The following is a 22,264-nucleotide window of genomic DNA, read 5'->3' on the forward strand; positions in this document are numbered from 1 at the left end:
TTGCGAGATAATATTGAAAAGTGTAAAAGGCCAAGGTATTTCTCAGTGGCAAACTACTGAGCATACCTGATTAAATATCCCCTTATACAGAAAAAAGGGGAAAAGGCACTGAAATAGGGAGGGAGGATATGACCTAATCACGCTAAATTGAGCATATTACCAAAGTTTCAATTAACGTACAAATATTTTGGGGGGTTTTCCCTTATGGTTCACTTACAAGGTTTGTACTGTAAATATGCCTAACTATTAAAGGTGGGATATATTTTAAATCCACAAACATCAAAAATCGGTAATATAAAGTTTTCAGTCTGGCAGTAAATGTACAGCAGGGTCTATTCAATTACAAATTCAACTGGGACAGATTTTAAAACCAGTACATGGAGATGGGCTGGACATTTTCTCACAAGTTGGGCATCATTAGGATTTTATTGATACACTTCTACAACTCCTTATTGGTTCAGTTCTTTATCAATTCTCTTATCAGTTCTTTTTCATTACTAAATAACTGCCTTTATTAAATATAATTTAAAAAAAATATTTAATATTGTGTCAGGATTTACAGCAAAGACACAAATATCTCACTGGAAATAAATCTAAAATGTCAGAAAAATAAATCATATTCCTGACATCAAAAATGAAGTTTAGAAACAATGATGAACTCTTGCATTAGTCCCATCAGTCCTTCTTCCCTTCCTCTACCTCCTCCCTCTGCTGCTGGTAGAGAGGAGGGCTATTAGCCGAACTAGCGCTGTGCTTGTGTAAAACCAAAACACAACTGCGGTGGATGAGAGACTGAGAAGATTAAAATATCACGTTCTACATGTTAGTGTTCATAAAACATGTGTGTTGATAAAGTATTGGATATATCTCGCAAAGGTTTTATTGCACCATGTACTTACACTAATGAGCGTATTTGTTGTCAACCTCGGTACGTTAATGTGTGTGTGTGTATATGTGGAATGGAGGCGTTCTGCAGAACCACAAAAGAGAGATGAGGCTGCAGGTCATGCAGTCTTTATGTTTGAGCCCTGGATTGGCGGTGATCGGTACAGCACGTTTTTTGCAGATCCTTTCACACCTAACCTATTTTGTGGAGTTCAAACTCATTCTGGTGCATTGCCTGTTCAGTTCGGTGCGTCTAGGCTGGTGTAACAACTTTCTCTTCACAGTTTAAACTGGTACTGACCCCATGACCTTACACCAACCTATAGGAGTGGGGAAAGGGCCCAGTGCAGAATATTAAAGTTCAGCTTTAGCATGGAGGTGCGAGAAGCTAAACGACTGTACTCAGAGAGACTAGAAGACCAGTTCTCTGCAAACAATGCAACTTCTGTCTGGAGGGGGTTCAGACAGATCACAAACTATAAACCCAAAGCCTAACCCTAACCCCCACTCCATAAACGATTCTCACCTGGCAAATCAGTTGAACCAGTTCTACTGCCGCTTTGAGAGTCAATCGGACACCATCCCCCGTGACTCCTCTGCTTTGCTTCAGCCCCAGTCCACCATCCCTCCTCCATCTCAGAGAGTGAAGTCAACAGACTATTCAGGAGGCAGAAACCCCGCAAAGCAGCAGGGCTGGACTCGGTCTCCACATCCATCCTGAAGCATTGTGCTGATCAGTTTTCTCCAGTGTTCAGACATTTTTAACACCTCACTGGAGACATGCCATGTGCCAGCCTGCTTCAAAGCCTCCACCATCATCCCTGTCCCCAAGAAACCAAGGACCACAGGACTAAACATCTACAGAACCACCGCCCTGACCTCTGTGGTAGTGAAGTCTTTTGAGCGCCTTGTGTTGTCCCACCTTAAATCCATCACAAACCCTCGCCTGGACCCCCTACAGTTCGCCTACAGAGCCAACAGGTACAGTAACTAGTAGATGATGCAGTACACATGGAAATTCACTTCCTCCAGCACCTGGACTCCCCAGAAACTTACGCCAGGATCCTGTTTGTGGATTTCAGCTCTGCTTTCAATACCATCATCCCGACCCTACTGCAAGACAAGCTCTCTCAGCTGAACATGCCTGACTCCACCTGCAGGCGGATCACTGACTTCCTGACGGACAGGAAGCAGCAAGTAAAGATGGGAAAACATGTTTCTGATTCCAGGACCATCAGCACCGGTTCACCTCAAGGCTGCATTCTTTTCCCTCTGCTCTTCTCCCTTTATACCAACAGCTGCACCTCCAGCTACCAGTCCGATAAGTCTGTCCAGAAGTTTGCGGATGACACCACCCTCAATGGGCTCATCTCTGGTGGGGATGAGTCCGCCATCACCAATCCTCCATCACCATCTGATACGCTGCTGTCACTGCCAGGGACAAAGGCAGGCTGCAGCGTATCATTCACTCTGCAGAGAAGGTGATTGGCTGCAATCTTCCATCACCTCTGGACCTGTACATCTCTAGGACACTGAACCAAGCAGGAAAGATTGGAGCTGACCCCTCCCATACCGGCCACAAATCGTTTCAGACTGTCCCCTCTGGCAGGAGGCTGCAGTCCATCCGGACCAAAGTTTCTCACCACAAAAACAGCTTCTTCCCATCTGCAGCTAGCCTTATTTACAAGGACCCAGTTCCAACATTTCTCAAAACCCCAAAATCAATAAGGTCCAAGCTTATCGATACTGCTGGTCTGTAACATTGTGTCTCAAGCGTCAAATCTGATTTAACTTGAAACACGATGGATAAGACAACTAATGTTTGTAATGATAGCCCTGAAGCGCAGTATTACACGAGCCGGGGACTGTTTATCATCAGGCTGCTGCTCTCTTTCGTCTCACACACACACACACACACACACACACACAGGCCAGTAGAAAGAGACGCCGCGCCATTGTGGTAGAGACTGTGAAGTTAAGTTAGCGCCAACCTACTCGAGTTGCGGACGGCTACTCTCGTTACTGTACGTACGTGCAATAAAACCTTTGCTAGTAAAAGGAAAATACTTTATCAATACACCTGTGTGTAAGGTAAACATGTAGAAAAGGTTAATTTAATCATCTGTCCTCAGTCTGTCATCCTGTATGTTACAGGTGCTGGTCATATAATTAGAATATCATCAAAAAGTTCATCAAAAGTTCAAAAAATTTGGGATTTTCATTAGTTGTCAGTTTTAATCATCACAATTAAATGAAATAACCATGAAATATATCAGTCTGTGTGTAATGAATGAATATAATATCCAAGTTTCACTTTTTGAATGGAACTACTGAATAAATAAACTTTTTGATGATATTCTAATTATATGACCAGCACCTGTATCTAAACATGCACAGCTAACATTAGCTTGGCATTAGTCAAATGTTAAAAACAAGCTAAATAGAAAGCTTTCCGTCTGGAGCACAGACTGGTCTGTAGTCTTAAAATGTGGCACATTGTTGTAAACTCAGCTGCTGGCTGAGACAAACCAGCCGCTCCTCCTTCGACCAGGTAACGTTACCTGCAGGCTGTGAACAACAAGAGAGGAGGAGGAGGAGAAGGGTCTGATACAGAGTTTTTATTCTTTCTAAACGTGATGCAGAACAAGTTCAACATTTCAAAAGTTTGCAGTAGCGCATCAAACTTTTTTTTAGTGTCCCGCCACCTCCAGACTGTGACTAGTCGGTTCACGAAGAGCAACTTTATGCACACGACTGCATGAAAGGCACCCAAGCTTTTTTCACCTCCGTTTCTACCAATAGATTAGGAGGTGGCGAGAACAGGAACAGGTGAGCGTCACATAGTGCCCAGAGAACCTGATATGAGAGAGAACACCTGTACCCAAGAAAAGTCCCACTACGCCAAAGAGTAAAAAGAAGAAGTACTTTAAGCACTGCTAATAATCAAAATTGACGCCAGTTACCAGAAAAGCCGTAGCCTATCGATGGATTACATACCGACAAAACTGGCCTTGTTATGTTGGCAAAGGTCCAGACGATCCAATCCAGTAAAAGATTTAGTCCAAAGCGCATTTTTATATCAGTAAATGCACACGGACTGATTGCTGTTTAGTTTGTTTACAGTTAGCATGTAAACAAAAAAACACGGTACACCTTAACCTTTTGAGTGACACCTTAATTGACCCAACAGAAAATCTGATGTCCTACAATAGCCAATGAGTGTCCACGTAGTCAAGAAGTGCCAGTCCCCTTCTTCTGTGCATACACTGACAGAGATTGTGCTGAGGACTGACGCTTCACACACATATAACACGACTGTTAAAAAAAAAATACGCAAGATTTTCCACGGACATGATTATATATTGTCGAATACGAAAATGCCCCGCACTGTGCCAGAGAACTTTAAGCACCGAATATGTCACAACACAAACCGGAGTAAGGCACATGTAAATATTTGCCACATTGTTCTTTCTCTGCAAATACTTTTCTATATTCTTTTATTATTCTTGACTAACTCCATATTTATATATTTCTACTAGTGCTGGGCAACGATTAAAATTTTTAATCGCGATTAATCGCAATTGAACAATGAATTCTAAAGTACTGTATTGCGCACTTTTAATTTAAATATACTGCTAAATACACAAAAGTGCAATAACATGTGGTTTGTAAACACTTTAAACAAATAAGGTGCTTTTTACCAGCAGTATTCCCTTTACACAGTAGCAATAAAATATTTCTTGTAAATCTCAAATTAAACATTAATGTAATCAAATCAAATTTTAAACCAAAGCTATTTGCCACTGCCAGGGCATTACCCTTTATCTAACCCTTGCCATGGTTACTCTCAATAGGGCGCCTGCCGTTTACTCACGGAGCGCTGTCTTAATTCTCCCACACGCTGCATCGTGCCGAAGCCTCCCTCCACTGCTTGTTTGGGTGGGTGATTTGCAGGTTGATCAACATCCCACCCCTCCTGTGACCCATGGTTTGACTGTTGGCCTATGTGTATTCAGAGCCAGTGAGCAACAGACTTTCAAAATAATTAATTTTGAAAGTAAATTGCGTTAACGTGCAATAAAATAATTGTCTGCATTAATTAATTAATGCGTTAACGCGATAATAATGAGTTAACGTGCCCAAGCCCTATTTTCTACATTTACTTAGGTCAACTGTATGTCTGTTTACATGTAGCACCTTATCACCAAAGCAAATTCCTCGTATGTGTAAAAAACTACTTGGCAATAAAGTTCCTGATTCTGACTTACATCACCACGGGCCCACTTACCTTTTATGTTGTTGAGTATTTCCTTGAGGTGGCCAAAGCTGTTGAGTAATGGGTCCTGTTCTTCATCCTGGACAGAGAAAAAAAAGACATCATTTGCAAGATTATTTGAGTCTAATTTGATACTTGAAAGCTCACTCTTGTGATGTATTAGGTTGAATGTGTGCTATAAAACCAACCATTTCTAGTATGTATATCACTTTACTAAGTATATTCTGCATAAAATGAGAAATAGCTGATTCAAATATGTATCCATATGACTATTTATGATGGTCAAAAAGGGCCCAACATGTTGACTATTTAATAGAAATGAACTGATGGCAATTTCCTTGGTCCAATTCGGATTTCCGATTTTTCTGACCTGCCGATTCTAATTTTCTTTCTTTAAGAAATTTAACTGACTGCATTCAAAAAAATTTCTAACTTTCTTTAATAGAAAATTCTTTCCTTCCTCCTTTCTTTATTAGGATCCCAAATAGTATATTGTATTGATCACAACACACGTCTCACATTCACACAGCAGAGTTTACGAGGTGAACAGACCTCCTCTAAGGGTCAATTTATACTTCTGCGTCAAATCTAAGCTGTAGGTACGCTGTAGCCTATTAATGCATGTTACCCCCCACCCCCAGCTGGTTAAAGGAGACCTATTATACTGCTTTTCTAGTCCTATATTGTAGTTTCGTGACTCCTGTATGGCAGCTTTGCATGATTTAATGAATAATATTTCTTCATATAGGCCTTCATTTCAGCCTCTGTCTGAAACAAGCATAGACTGTACATAAGTGGACGTAGTCATCGTGACGTCACGCGTTGGTTTGTGGACTGCCGTTTTGAAGTTGGATTTGTTTCTTTTCCTTATTAATCCTCATTTATTAGGTATTTAGCTATAAATACCCTAATTTAAGAAGTTGTCTGTATGTTTTCTTTGAAGAAGAGGACAAGGTCAATCCATCAAAAGAATTACATTCTTTCTGAAGAGACTGATCAAATTAATAAATCGAGTTTTGATTAATTTGTTTTTTTTCCATGTTTCTGTATAAACTGGGTGCTGCCCGTTTGAACAAGCGTTTGTTAAAGTAATGTTTCTACAATATTTGTATATTACATTTTAATAATTTTGTACTTATTTTAGTGTTAACTCTCAGACACACGCCTGTCTCTCTCTCCCTGTTTCCGTCTGCTCTGTTGACTTTCATCCTCAGCAGTTTTATAAAGTCGCCCAAGAAACACAACTCATGGATTTCTCCACTCTCGATTCCATATTCACAGCAGCAGGTGAACTGCGTGTGGAGGAGGCTTGTTATTAATGTCGTCGCCAATAATGGAGACCAGTGGTGTGTTTACTGTTGCTCTACCCGGTCCATGTTTTAAAATATCCACCGTGCTAGTTGTCAGTGTTTCTCTGCAAAGTGCTAAAATGTCGCCAAATGTAGCCTCCTGTGGCAGCTGATAGTACACCCGGGCAGTCCGCCCAAGTAACATCTGTGCGGGGAAACACGGCTTGTTTTGGCCGTACAGCTATATACAAATTGCAAGCATTGTGTCTTTTTTGCTCGCAGTGAAGAAGTTCCACGCCGACGCCATGTATTAGCATGTGTGTATGTTTGTGACTGTAGTCTTTTACTGCCTGTGTCAATGTGTGCTTGACGTGAAACATCATGTGAAACTGATCAGCTGACTGTCAACGGTCATGGCTGATCAAGCTGAAAAACGTCAACTTCCAGTAAATCAGTGCATCTCTACTCTTGACAGAGACATGACATAACTTGTTGCATTATAGTTTAACAAGGTGGAGCAGCAGTTTTCCCAGTTCTTGAAGACAAGACCGCAACTATTTTTCATGCAAGTAGCAGGTTAATGAAGCCTGTCCTTGAGTACAACCAGGGCTGGGAACCCCATTAGGATCATCTCATATCGGCATCACGTTTATAACAGCTGATATATGACTATTGAAAAAGAAACGGAGAGACAGATCCTTCACTCATGTCATGAGGGTTGCACAGTTTGTCCACCAGAGGGCACTTTGCAGCTCCACTGTTAACATCACTGCCACACCAGGAAAACCACAAAAGAAAACAGTCCGCTGACTGGAGCAGACTGGAGCAAACTGGAGCACGTAGAAACAACACGGAGAGTGGCTGTGTTACCGGTGAGTTGGTCATTTCTCCCTAGTTCATCACTCCTAAATATTCTCCAACATCACTTTCAGCAGCTAACACTGCCCGTTGCTAAATTAGCCACAAAGCTAATGCTATGTATATCAGTGGAGGAGCGGTAACGACAAAATGAGCAGTTAAAATATTTAATACACTGCTCAAAAAAATAAAGGGAACACTAAAATAACACATCCTAGATCTGAATGAATGAAATAATCTCATTAAATACTCCTTTCTTTACATAATGGAATGTGCTGACAACAAAATCACAAAAATTATCAATGGAAATCAAATTTATCAACACATGGAGGTCTGGATTTGGAGTCACACTCAAAATCAAAGTGGAAAACCACACTACAGGCCGATCCAACTTTGATGTAATGTCCTTAAAACAAGTCAAAATGAGGCTCAGTAGTGTGTGTGGCCCCCACGTGCCTGTATGACCTCCCTACAACGCCTGGGCATGCTCCTGATGAGGTGGCGGATGGTCTCCTGAGGGATCTCCTCCCAGACCTGGACTAAAGCATCCGCCAACTCCTGGACAGTCTGCGGTGCAACGTGCCGTTGGTGGATGGAGCGAGACATGATGTCCCAGATGTGCTCAATTGGATTCAGGTCTGGGGAACGGACGGGCCAGTCCATAGCATCAATGCCTTCCTCTTGCAGGAACTGCTGACACACTCCAGCCACATGAGGTCTAGCATTGTGTTGCATTAGGAGGAACCCAGGGCCAACCGCACCAGCATATGGTCTCACGAGGGGTCTGAGGATCTCATCTCTGTACCTAATGGCAGTCAGGCTACCTCTGGCGAGCACATGGAGGGCTGTGTGGCCCCCCAAAGAAATGCCACCCCACACCATTACTGACCCACTGCCAAACCGGTCATGCTGGAGGATGTTGCAGGCAGCAGAACGTTCTCCACGGCGTCTCCAGACTCTGTCACGTCTGTCACATGTGAACCTGCTTTCATCTGAAGAGCACAGGGCGCCAGTGGCGAATTTGCCAATCTCGGTGTTCTCTGGCAAATGCCAAATGTCCTGCACGGTGTTGGGCTGTAAGCACAACCACCACCTGTGGACGTCGGGCCCTCATACCACCCTCATGGAGTCTGTTTCTGACCGTTTGAGCAGACACATGCATATTTGTGGCCTGCTGGAGGTCATTTTGCAGGGCTCTGGCAGTGCTCCTCCTTGCACAAAGGCAGAGGTAGCAGTCCTGCTGCTGGATTGTTGCCCTCCTACGGCCTCCTCCACGTCTCCTGATGTACTGGCCTGTCTCCTGGTAGCGCCTCCATGCTCTGGACACTACGCTGACAGACACAGCAAACCTTCTTGCCACAGCTCGCATTGATGTGCCATCCTGGATGAGCTGCACTACCTGAGCCACTTGTGTGGGTTGTAGACTCCGTCTCATGCTACCACTAGAGTGAAAGCACCGCCAGCATTCAAAAGTGACCAAAACATCAGCCAGGAAGCATAGGAACTGAGAAGTGGTCTGTGGTCACCACCTGCAGAGCCACTCCTTTATTGGGGGTGTCTTGCTAATTGCCTATAATTTCCACCTGTTGTCTATACCATTTGCACAACAGCATGTGAAATTGATTGACAATCAGTGTTGCTTCCTAAGCGGACAGTTTGATTTCACAGGAGTGTGATTGACTTGGAGTTACATTGTGTTGTTTAAGTGTTCCCTTTATTTTTTTGAGCAGTGTAGTTTAATGTATTCTAAAATATCTCTGCGAGCAGTTTGTTTGTAGTTACAGTCGGTGTGTCAGATATGATTAAACCAGACGGGACATGTAAATAAACGTGAGGCGAACAAGAATTTAACACAGCTTCTTGCCAGACAAAGTTATCTAGCTCCTCTTTCAAATGTGAAAAGTAATTATAGTTGCAAGTAACATTACTGGTTGTTGACAGTCATGTAGTATGACGGTATGTTTTACATCCAGATGGGTGAGAAATGGTTTCTCGTAGCATTGGTTATAATTAAAGAGTGCTGGTAAAGAGATAAACTAGATATGAATATGCTACATTGGAAGAATTCATTACAGCTGAATATGTGTAAGGTAAATTATTCTCTCTCAATCTCTCTGTTTATAGATGGCTGAAAAAGTTGAACATTCCTGCAGGAAATATTTATTGATGTGAAATTGTTTACATGTTAAGTTGTTGAGACTCTAATCTATTTTATTAACATAATCCATTTAGGGAAAGGTATTATAGCCCACATACAGAACAGCTTTCAATTTCAGCATCAGCCCCCAAAAACCCATATTGGTCGGAATCTAATTAGAACCAATGGTTTTGACCCAGGACATCTCTCATAGGCCATACAGGATATCAAGCTTAATTTATTCCTGGCCACTTAACCCCCCCACACACACACACACATTTCCTGCCTTTCTTACTGGCTGTGTTCCTAACCTGGCCTTGATCCTATACAACTACAGACCAGATTCCATTCTCCCACTTACTGTGAATATCTTAGAAACAACAGTTTCATTACAGCTTATGGAAGGCTTGTCAGACAGTAGTGATTTTGAAAAGTGTCAGTCAGTTTTTCAGAAATAATCATAGCACAGAAACTGCTCTTCTCAGAGTCACAAATTACCTTTTCAGGAATGCAAAACCTGAGACATAACTGTTGTGTTTAACTTACCAGTGGAGTGTGCGTATTCCATCTGGAGTTCCTCTTGATAGCTCCAACAACACTACTAATTTCACCCTGGACGATGTAGATATTCTTGTCCACCATGCTGCTTTTCTGAGAGAAAAACAGAGGGGAGGATGTTTGGTTTGGGCAGAAATTCAAGCCAGTGCTTGGCAATGATTCTTTTCTTTTAAATTATCACTTCAAGTCCCTCTATATAACTGTATTGTTACAAAATTCTCATATCAAGATATGGTGGTTCACAGTCATCAGGTGTAGATTAATTATAATGGGTATTTTATAAAAAATCTGTCACAGCACATATACCTAGTTTTTTTTGTGTGTGTTTTCTGGAGGGTTTTTAATGTCTGTCACTCTTCTTTTAATGTCTGTCCCCAGTTTCATAATGAGCCTTCCAGTTCAGTTCAAGCCAGAATTTGGTAGCCCCTAAGGTGGCAAAATCTCTTTGCAACCCATTTGTTTGTAGGGTCCATATAAGTACTTTAATACATGATAATGTTTTTAAATGAGTAGCTTTACTAATTGTTTGGGACAATAATTGTTTTTGCCATTATCATCCTACAGTATCCATACAGTAGGTTTGTGTGAAGTCTATTGTGAGAGGAAGCCATACATGCTATACTGTATATCACTTTTTTCAAAATAGTCAGGGCTATCTAGATCTGCCATCATTTGAAATAATATTATATACATTTTATATTAGCCTTCATATTAAGGAAAAATATTTTACAGAGGATATCTTTTCAGACAGACAAGACTGTCTGGTGACGACAGAACCATGATTGTGGGACATTCAACGACCTAGAAATTTGAAAAAATTTGGCTGGGGAGGCATATCCTTGGAAGGCCACACAGACCTGCTAGCCACTGACTGCTGCTAGGTACCTGGAAAAAAAATCCTCAGAGCCATGGTCAGACCTTGTGCTGGTGCAGTTGGCCCTGGGTACCTCCTGGTGCAGGACAATGCCTGAGTGTTTAGGCTATTGTTTCTCAACGGGGGCAGTACCACCCCCCAGGGGGCGTTCCGAGGACGATGGGGGGCGCTGGAAGCAATATTTTGGAAAGGGGGGCACTGAGCTGCTTTTGGGGGGCGTTTTAGTTGGAAATTCTAAGGCAAGTTTATACCAGAAAATTCACAACAATAATAGTTTAAACTTTAAATTATTTGCAAAAAAACTGTGGTCTGCAACATTAACACCTGCCAGTTTAGTCCACTGCTACTGGACGAGATGGTGTATTTTTTATCCGTCAGCTACTCCGCGCTGCCTTCACAGAAATGGGAAGTCAGAGTATGACCTGTAAAATTTTACCCACATGGTGTTTACTGTGTAAACTGAAAATTGACTCTTTCTTGGTATTACAGTGGAAAAGTGTTTATTTCTCTGAGGAATACACCATGAACATCTTGTTATCGCAGTGGTTACACATTTACAAGATGGATACTCCGCTGTCGGACCTACCCTGAAAGCAACTTTGCTGCGACACCAGCAAGTGACGTGGACCCACCTCGCGCTGTGAGTTACAAACAGTTTGTGCCAAAGCGGACATATACAAGTAGTTTCAGTAGGCTTATAAAAATGGAACATTAAAAACTGAAGTCGTGACTTGCTCTGCTGGGGATTGTAACCTGCACTTTCTCAGAGGTGCTGAAGTTAACATGTGTGTGGAATTGTTCGTGAGATTTTTGCTTGATCACAGGTGTTGTCGGTTAGTTTTGTTTTCCCCCGGTTCTGTGTCTGTTAGACGGTCGAGGGGATACTTCCAGCGAATCACTAACGTGATGCAGTATAGGGCATGTAGTAAAATATTATGAATTGTCTTTAAATAGGCTAATGACATTAATATTCCGACTTTTGTTATGTCAGTGAACACAGATATGTGCGAGAGATTCTGAATGTACAAAGTTTTGAACATGAGAAGATAAGTTAGTGTTTCCCATACATTCATTTATTTGTGGCGGCCCGCCACAATATCAACGGTGACCACCACATATTGATTGTTCTTTTTTTTTTTTCTTTTTACTGGGCCTATTTAAAATCTTATTTGACTGCAGAGCTGCAGGCAGCGCTTATTCACACAGCACATCCTCTCCCTCGTCCTTCTCTCTCACTTGCTCTCTCTCCCTACCTCCAACACAATACTGTCATGTCAGAGACCCAGCTTAAAGAAAGTTATTAGCAAGCATGTAAGTAGGGCTGTGGCAATTCGTCGACGTAATCGATTACGTAAATACGTCGACGTGCATTACGTGCGTCGAAGCGTCACTGCATCCGGTGTTAGTGGGATTCCCCCGGACAAGCTCCAGCTACAAGACTTTTGACTGTCTAAAGTTTGGAGTATTTCAGACAGACACTCAACAACGTGCTCCTCCATGAGCTCTCTGAACTGGAAACAGCGTCACTGCAGCACAACTGCTGTCCACGAATATGTGAAACGAAAGTATCCTGCAGCACTTTGTCTAGACAGCAGCACCGCAAATCATATTTACCTTCTGTCGCCACACAAGCACGAGGACACGTAGTCCCTTAAAATGTTTATTGCCCTCATGTTAAAAGTAATTTCTGCAACGTTACACCGCGTGTCATTTAACAATCGGCCGTTTCATATTTTCAACATCTAACATTACAGACAAGCTTTCAGTTGTTCACTGATGCAGAAATACATTTGATTTTCATACTGCAGTACTCAATATTGCCTAATTAATGTCATTTTGCCACACAGCAGTGACGTAGAAATTTTATTCATTTTAAGATTTGCTGCTATTGTCATTATTCTAATGTGCTTCATCAGGATGATTGAATAAAATATAGATTTATTGATTAGACATGTTTTTGATATTTATTTTGGATAAATTGGTATGTTAATTGAGTAATAGGCAACTTTTCTTTCTTTGGAATAAACAAAATTAGGTCATTAGATTAATCGACTAATCGAAAAGATAATTGTTAGATTAATTGAAAAATAATCTATATGTACAGCTAAGTTAATGTTAGAATACAGCTGGGTTTTCGAGGCTAACACGCTGTACGTAGCTGTTAGTCAATATCGACAGAGAACTCTGTTGTGAAGTTTGAGGATGACACCGCCATCATCGGCCGGATTTCAAACAACAATTAACCCTGTAAGCAGCGTTGGGCGGGCCCTCGCACATGCAGCGCGTGGAGGTGTGAATTTGCTATGCGCTTCGTATACAGCACGAAGGTCCCCTTTGTGGCACAGCAGAGCACGTGGCGTTACAACTACAGGTGGAGATTGACATGTAGATGAGTTTGGGGCAGGACAGTTATGAAGCACACAAAGTTTGGTACAGATTTGAGCATGTACAGTTAAGTTACAACGACTTCCTGTTTCACAGCAAACCATGGAACTTCGCCACCCCGCAAAGGATACACTGTTGATGGAAAACTTACGGGCTTTACAACATGACATCAATGTGTTAAGAGTTTTCGGAGATAGATTTGAAGTAGATATAGCCGACCAGCAAGAAGTGGTTCATCACAGCATAAACATACTTCCTGTTGTGACTACAGGTGAATTTTGCCTTGTAGATGTATTCAGGGCAGAACTCTTATCAAACATGTAAAGATTGGTGCAGATGTGAGAATGTACACTGAAGTTACAACAACTTCCTGTTTTATGGCAAATCATTGATTTTGGACGGCACGCCGTTCTACAAAAAACGTTTGTACAACTTTTAATTATCAACGGGTTTAGAGTAGACAGCGACAATCTGAAGTCAGTCGGACTAATTCTCTATTATACATCTCTATTAATATTCTCCCTCGGAAACGCATTTTTCGTGATCTTAGGATAATTGAAATGTCATGAAAGTTTGCACACACGTCAGAACTGGTGAAAATTGCAATGTTTCCGCTTTTTAATGAGATTTTGCTCATCCGGAAGTCAGGCATTTAGTGCTTCTTGCTTCATTTTACATTTTTTAATCAGAAATTTCATCAGAGATTTTGATCGCTCATCAGAACGGTTGTTTTGTATTGGCTGACATGGTTTGGGGGAGTGGTTGTGGAAAAGCGACTCAATAGCGCCGCCTACAAAATTTCAAAAAAGCAGCCCCTGCCGTATGTTTTACCTAGCTCTACCAAACTTGAGAAACAGATGTATCTTCTCCAGACTTAAAAATAAGCCTCTTGGCCATTTTGAATTATTTACAAGCGTTTTTCACGTTTACAGGCTCTGTACTTTAACGAACTCCTCCTACAGCTTTAACCTGATTGACTTTAAATGTGGGTAACGCCATCTTAAGAGTCTTGCGATGTTAAATTGCGAAGCTTTTTTTTGATTGATCAAACCGTGTGTCCATGGCGTGCTGTTGAATTGATGTTGTGCCATGAAAGAGGAAGTAGCATGTAAATGGACTAGACATAGTCAGATCTATCTCAGAATTCACAAGTTAACCTCTTAGAGACTTACATGTCATAGTGATAGGGCCATTTACTGGCATCTGGAAAGGACACAGGAAGTCAGCCACTTTGAACTGAATAACTGACACCTCAACCAAACTTTGTGAGATATTTTCAACACGTCACCTGTGTGATTTTTGCATTGATAACTCCAGAGCAGAGTCAGCTTGAGTCGAGGGCCCGCTCAACGCTGCTTGCAGCTTTAATTTATAATTGATTCTGTATTATTTATTTTCTGCTATTTAGTAGAAGGGAGTTACAAAACTCAATTTCACGCTATAACTTGTTATATTGTGACAATAAACGTACCTACCTGACCACTAGTATAAAAATAATTCCAGTTGGACTTTTTGTGGGTTGGTTTCCTTCATTAAATCCTTGTGCAAGAAAACTGCTCTACATGGTGATCAGTCTTCCACTTGTTAATGCTAAGTACTAACTCATCAATAATCATACCCATTCATGCATAACAACAAGTTTAACATTTCTCAAGTTTGCACATCCCATACAGGCTGTGATTGGTCAGTTTACAAAAAGTTGACAGTTTGCAATGATGATGATCAAATGAACAAGTAAGTTTATAAACAAGGTAGAATTATTTTGTTTTTCTTTGTATGGCATGTTCTATTCAAATAAAGTGACAAGATTTTTCATTCTTTGGCACACCGGTTCGAGTCATTGAAGGCTGATTTCTGTGACAAAGCTACCACTCAAAAAAAGGTTATCATGCTGAAATTTGATATAGACTTTTTTTTTAAATCTAACTACAATTTGCCACCTTGGGTGGTACCGGTTAGTGAAAATTCTGGCCTGGGCCCATGGACTACAAAGGAAATAAAAATGGATGATTCAATAAATAAAAACAATGCCATTTTCTTTCTGCATAATCCTCATGGAGCAACTGATTCAGTCAGCGTGGTGAAGGCAGTCTGCTATCTTTTTAGGACAGGACAGCTAGTTCTGAGAACAGTGATGCTGTAACAGAGGTCAGAGTGGGATGGAATTAAATATCTTGTCTGGTGTGAATGAGATTTTTTTTTTAAGCACTACAAACCACTTGACTAAGGGAAGAACGTGAACTCATCTAAATATTGTCAACATATCTGTATCAATAATGCTGTGGTTATTATCAGAAAATGTATTTTATTTATAGCCTGTGTTAACCATTACAGTCCTCAAAATTCACTACTGAGCAAACATCACAATGGATCTTTAGATAATCAAAATATTTTAATGTGCGTGGCTGGGTGTGTGTATCAATTATTCAACTATTCAATTCATGAAACTTGTAGGGTACTGAACTAGCATACAATAGGGTTGGGCCGATAGACGATGCCATCGTCCATCAGCAATGGCTGACAGATGGGCGATGGTTGAGCAGGCATCGTGATTGTAAAACCACGCCCCCCCGGCAAAGAAATCTACATTTTTCACATTAGACCAGCAGGTTTTAATCACCAGGAACATAATTGTTATAAATTTTAAATATGCTTCGGACCTCAGAATTATCTTCTCCCACACTCAGATACACAAGAGGCCAACACCTCAGGTAAACACACCGACCGGCGTGCCCCGCCTCTCTCTGTCTCCCCTGCGCCCGTCTACTCCACTTTCTCCATCAGCAGCACGTTTTATAAAGTCTAATAACCCTAACACTAAAAGACCTTTTCCTGCATTTTTCCACCTGCGATCCGTTACCACGGTGCTTGTTAATGATGCAGCCTATCTCCCAACCGAAACTAACATCTGCACCCTGTGTATTCAGCACTTTACCTGGTCCGTGCTTGTAAAACATCCACCGTGACTTGTAACGTACGAGGAAACATATGCACATATAAGACGACTGCTACCCCCCCGCCCGCGTACCCGATGCCATCGTCCATCCCAATGTTTCAATGTAGACATCATCTGATGGAAGTTTTGTAGACATCGCACAACCCTAGCATACAAGCCTACAGAAGACAGAACTTCAATGAAAGATCGACATATACTGGCTACCATAAATAATGTCCTACAGACCACTGAGCCATCAAGCAAGAATGTCCGATAGTGTTTCTCATGGCAAACATATTTTGTCTACAACAATTCATGTGGGTACACCGGAATTCATTTTATGAAACTAAGAACTCTCATCCTCAAATGTATACAGAATCTAAGAACCAAACAGCAAATTTCCATGCATACCTTGACAATGCCTAAAACCAATATGGATAACCAAACAGAATAAAAATGACATACTGATCTTATTTGACAAACAGTATCTCAAAATGGTTGGATTAACCTTTTCCCTTGTGTCACGATAGCTATGCTAGATAATACTCTTACTTCACACAGAGATTTCTGGTTGTACAGACTGGCTGGCTGAGGCCACAATCTTTCAAATTCATGCTAAGCAACCTATTCAAAATAAAAAGAGGATGAAGGTATGATAGGTAAAGGCTAGGATGTATGCACAGAGTGATAGGCTTATACTTGATAAGACTGTCATATAAAATGAGTCTTCACCAGGGATGTACCGATTAAGGTTTTTAAACTACCAATTCAAATGTGAATCGTTGATGTTAGGTCCTGATCAGCAGGTAGGTACAGTAAACTTAGTAAAACCAAGTCAGTTTAGGTTAAATGTTTGACAAGTGAACAGCTCTGCACTAGATTACAGTTTGCCTTCAGTCACTTTTATTTAGTGTTTAAGAAAATAAAGAGAAAACACAGCCTAATCAGCATAAGCAATGTTTTATTTAAGCTGTTGATCAATTTATGACAGTGTTTACTGTGCATGACACTGATTAATCCATTAGTTGTCAACTATTAAATCAATCTGACATTTTATGAAGCAAACAACCAAATCAAGAAAATTATCAAGAGACTAATCCACAACGAATATAATGGTTAGTTGCAGTCCTAGGAAGAAGCACTTTTTTCTAACATATGAATAATAGCCCAAGCCACCATGAGGTCTTACTACAGCCACTTTGTTGAGCAGAAAAAGTTAAGGGGTTCTGCAAGGTTCCGGTGGGATGGTACTGTGTTGTGTGGCTCGATACCAGACAGGAAAACAAGTTTCCCAAAACCCTAGTTCGAATTATGGAGGTAACTAAGTTGGTAACTTATATGGTACGAACCATCGTTAAGCGACGCAGGTGTTCCTCGAAACCATAGTTCCGACGAACGTTCACACCAACTGTCGTTAAGTTGCATAGTTTGAACTACAGCTCCTGACCTGTGGTTAGAAGCTTAGTTCACTGTGACTACATCACAGATAGCAGAAAATGCAATGTCATAATATGTGCTAAGCAGGGACTGTTTGATAATCCTGCTGTACAAACATATTTAAAGTGAAGGTATTTTTAAATGTAGTTGTAAAAGTACTTTTAAATGTATTTGTCGGCTCATGGGTAGGGTTGCATTATTTCAGTAGCCTATCTGTAGACCATCTACAAACATCATGCGTTTTTCTCGCAGATTACCCAACTGTTCACAATAACTTGATTTAATATTAGTCACCCAGTAGAAAGGTAAAAGGACAGAACGGAGTATGTAAAGACAAGACTTTTAATGTATGCATTTCCAGACCTCTGAGGACGATGGGTGTTCTCTAGTCTTCATTACAAACATAAATATAAAAAGGCACAGCATAAAATCAATGAAAGTACTGTAATAAATAAATCCCTGAATGTTTTCGTTGCCTTTATAACAAAGATAAATAGAGACTCACAGGAGTCGAACCCGTGTCTGTCTCAATAGAGAACATGTGTAAGCTCAGACACTTATCACACTGAGCTATTCTCAAAACCTAGATGTCAGATGCGGCCAAGGGATTCATAATAGTGTAAAGTGTCGACAAGAGGATACTTGCAGATTAAACCTATTTTACTAAATGTCTTGTAATCACTAATAGTTCTTAATTTTTTCCCTTCTAAGCTACAGACAATATGTAGGCTAAATAAAATGATTAGGTTATATATATTGCTGATTTCATTAATACTACTGTTGATTTTCTTGTTATTGCCAGTACGACTATGATATGAAAAGCCTAAATAATAAGTTAGCATAAAAATGTCACTTAATATTGGCCACAATTGACATATTTAGACAGAATATGACAACGTTTTGTGAGTTTCGTGCTGTGAAAATCAGACAAACACACCTAGAAACATGTTAGCTCCAACTACGTTGGTTCAAACTAAGTTAGTTCAAACCACGGTGGTTTCAACAGGGTACGACAGTTTTGGGAAACGGTTGTACTTCAGGTGTTTGTTAGTATAACGATGCATCGTACCAAGATAGTTCAATGCTACCTTCTGTGGTTGTACAGGAAACGCACCCCAGACCAGTACCTTTACCTTATACTACATTTCCCAGAAAGCTCAGGGGCTAAAGGGGCTCCTAGCTGTTTGGAAGAGTACATATCTAGCTTTAAAAGTGTTTGTGGAACAGCTTATTTTACAAAGTGATGTCTTTTATCTTTGCACGATAACAGCTTTCCTAGTGATGCTCACGGTTAGGCTAGCAATGAAACCAATTAATCACTGCATGTTGTGGAGTACACTCTAGATTTCCTTGCCCTTAGATATCAGTGACAGCTATTAGTTCATGTTGCTGTGTGATAACAACCAGCTGGATGTCACAATACACAACATCTTTGCCTGTAACTTGTCAGAAATACAGCCAACTAAAGCCAAGCCCCAAGCAATCTCAAAGGTAAGAAAAATAGCATGTCATGGTGACACCGTCATAATGTTATATGTGTGGAAGTGCAACATAATACAGTCATACACCAAAAGCAAGTAATACAGGCCACGGAGTTTGCTGCCATGGGCCAGGTAGGTGGTCGCTGGCTAACTAGATAACGTTAAACGTTAACTAGGTAAAGTCTGTATCAACAGCAAAGCTAACAGGCTAACGTTCGCTATCCACCACACTAAGATGTTGAAAGACCGTTGACAGTCCTCGGGGACACACAATGAGAGGACACATGACAACAATTTAGTTCATATCCACCAACGTACTAAAGACATATTCGTTGCTTAAACAAGGCAAATTAACGTTACCTGCTCAGAAATCTGACAACTAAGTTAACTACCTAGCTCTACTAGCTAGCGTGGCAACTGGCTTCAGTTAAGTTAGCTGTATCTTCAGCGTTTTTCCTCTCAGACAACCGTAACTTACTTCCTTGATTTATTACAGCAAAGCGCCGGTATGTATACAAGAATATAAACACGCTTGTCTGGTTCTATACAAATATATTACCTGTGTGTGGCTGGTATTTCAAAGATGGAGTCCTGTTGTAGCTAATGCTAGGCTAGCTCGGCACGCTAGCCGGCCAACAGTGAATGAAGAAGACCAAAGTTCAGTTCACTACTACAAAAAGAAAAACTAAAAATGTCGGACATTCCACTGCGTGATAACGTAATGTTCCCAAACACCGCTTATGCATTCATTCTTTAAGAAATGCTCCAGAAGTGAATAAATTGAAGACTTTCCTGCAGCTGTCAGTCTGGTCTTGGTGGTCTTAGTAAACACACTGACGTGGAAAAGATCTGCAGTCTCAACCTAGCCTGATGACAGACTCTTGATTGACAGGCCACTAAAATAATCACTTTAAGCGTGATATAGGGTTTTCAAATACAAGTATATATACCAGAGAACTAACGTTTAGGCTGTATTAGCGTCTGTACTGTTTTTCTAATAGTATAGAATGACAGGGATTGTCAGAAAAATCACTAAATTACAGATAAATAGGGCGGGACAAAGGGAGCACTAGGGAAGGAAGCGTTTGATGACGAAAGCGTCTCCAACAAGGGAAATGCTGCGTTCCAGGCAACTCGGAACTGGGAAATAATTTCTGACTTTAACTACAAAAAGTACGATGGAACGTCAATTGAAGTCGGATTTCCTACTTGGAGAAAAAATATGTACACCGACTTCACGAGTAGCAGCCGAATGACTCACACAACAATAGCAGCTCCCATGGAAGCACACATTCTAAATGGTAAACCATAACCTAAAAGGCAAAGTAAAGTATTAAATTAATACATATTAGTAATAGAAAACAGACCCAAAAATGATGTCAAAACCCTGTGACATCCCGGTGCATGTGAGAGATGTACTCTCACATAACGGAATTACTGTGGTTCTGCCATTGCTCTACGTCATTAAACCACGCTTTTCCTGCGCGATCATGTGCAGTAGACACTGGTGCCAACAGGAAGTAGCCCTGTAGTACTATTTCACAGGACCAAAACTGGCTTCAGTGCTCTTTATTCAAAACCCGTGGTGTGGCTTCGTCCAGTAATATACTGTCTATGGTCTCCAACAGCGGCAACCTCCGATCGAAAAAATGAGGCCAAAAACTGCAATTCTTGGAGTGGGCACTTGAGGCTGGCTGCATGTTAAAATGCCCAACTTTACAGCAGAAAAAAACATGTTTACACCCTGGTACAAAAAATGGTTTTAGTTTTAGGGTGATAATAATTTTAACAAGTAAGCTGGGATTGGCTCCAGCCCCCCGCGACCCTGTACACAGGATAAGCGGATGACAATGGATGGATGGATGGAATACTTTTAACAAAAGGCATCTGTGTGAAGTTGGAAAAGGCTGAGTTCATCAGTTAGCTGAAATTACGTTAACGTTAAGCTTTCCCAACGGGCAATGTTAGAGTTAGCTTCGTACTGTAACTGAGTCACTGTTAAGTTAGATACTAGTCAGATACTATTAGTGTAAGTGGCTGCACCTGAACTGGAGGGAGTGACACGAAGGTTCAAAGGCAAAGAGCCGAGGGAGTAGCAGCTGCAGAGTTCTGCCTGCCTTCTGAGAATTGCATGCACCTCCAAGTAATGTTACTGTTTAAAACGATATACTTTTCTTTGTTGGGTTCATCAGTGGTGATAAATCAGAATCAGCTTTATTGCCAGATATATGTACACATACGAGGAATTTGACTCTGGATTGTACATTGCTGACGATATTTATACAAAATCACATTAATAAAAATAAAATAAAGTCAGACACACACTTCAGACAAATATACACACTAGGAACAAAAACAATATAGACATACTGAAAAGTAGTGCAGTGAGCAGAGTGCAAAGGATGCAGGAGTATGTACATGTCGGAGGTGGATGTGATATACAGGTACATATACATGCACACATGTACACAGTGCAATGAAGCATAGTGCAAAGGATGCTGGAATAAATAACTACTAAGTATTTTGTGCAGGAGTAATAACTTGAGGTAGATGTATTTGGTATACAGTATCTGTAATATGACAATATAACAGTATGAACAGCACTGAAATAGAGAATGGTGAATAAATAATAAGTGTTCCTGACACCGTGAGTCAGAAATCAGCTGTTCATCAGAGTGATGGCTTGTGGGAAGAAACTGTTCCTGAGTCTCTTGGTTTTAGCGTACAGTGCTCTGTAAGGCCTACCAGAGTGGAGGAGCTGGAACAGGTTGTGTCCGGGGTGAGATGGATCTGCAGTGATATTTCCTGCCCATTTCCTGACTCTGGAAATCCTGAATGGAGGGCAGGTTGGCACCGATGATCTTTTCTGCAGTCCTGACTGTCCGTTGTAGTCTGTCCTTAACCTTTTTGGTGGCAGATCCAAACCAGAGAGTGATGGGCATGCAGAGGACAGACTGAATGATGGCTGTGTAAAAGTGGATCAGCAGCTCCTTAGGCAGGTTGAGCTTCCTGAGCTGGCACAGGAAGTATATCCTCTGCTCGGCCTTCTTGATGATGGTGTCCGTGTTGGACTCCCACTTCAGGTCCTGGGATATAGTGGAACCCAGAAACCTGGATTCCACAGGGCTGTTTAGAATGGTCCACGATCA

General features: G+C 41.1%; 1 protein-coding gene across 2 annotated transcripts in view; it reads right to left on the bottom strand.

Moving 5' to 3' along the window:
- gbf1 (golgi brefeldin A resistant guanine nucleotide exchange factor 1) overlaps positions 1-20,099 on the bottom strand; it is a 128,440-nt gene extending 108,341 nt beyond the window's left edge. For both annotated transcript variants that reach the window (XM_038737531.1, XM_038737530.1), the window contains exons 1-3: positions 19,675-20,099; positions 9,992-10,096; positions 5,174-5,240 (exon numbers count right to left, since the gene is read on the bottom strand). In XM_038737531.1, the coding sequence (XP_038593459.1) occupies positions 5,174-5,240; positions 9,992-10,087 (163 nt within the window). In that variant the 5' untranslated portion in view covers positions 10,088-10,096; positions 19,675-20,099. The remainder of the gene's footprint in view (positions 1-5,173; positions 5,241-9,991; positions 10,097-19,674) is intronic.
- Between the last annotated feature and the right edge of the window lie 2,165 nt (positions 20,100-22,264).

The sequence above is a fragment of the Micropterus salmoides genome, unplaced genomic scaffold (assembly GCF_014851395.1).
Source record: "Micropterus salmoides isolate LMB-PRFRI ecotype aquatic unplaced genomic scaffold, ASM1485139v1 Ms_hic_scaffold_22, whole genome shotgun sequence".
Classification (NCBI taxonomy): Eukaryota; Metazoa; Chordata; class Actinopteri; order Centrarchiformes; family Centrarchidae; genus Micropterus; species Micropterus salmoides.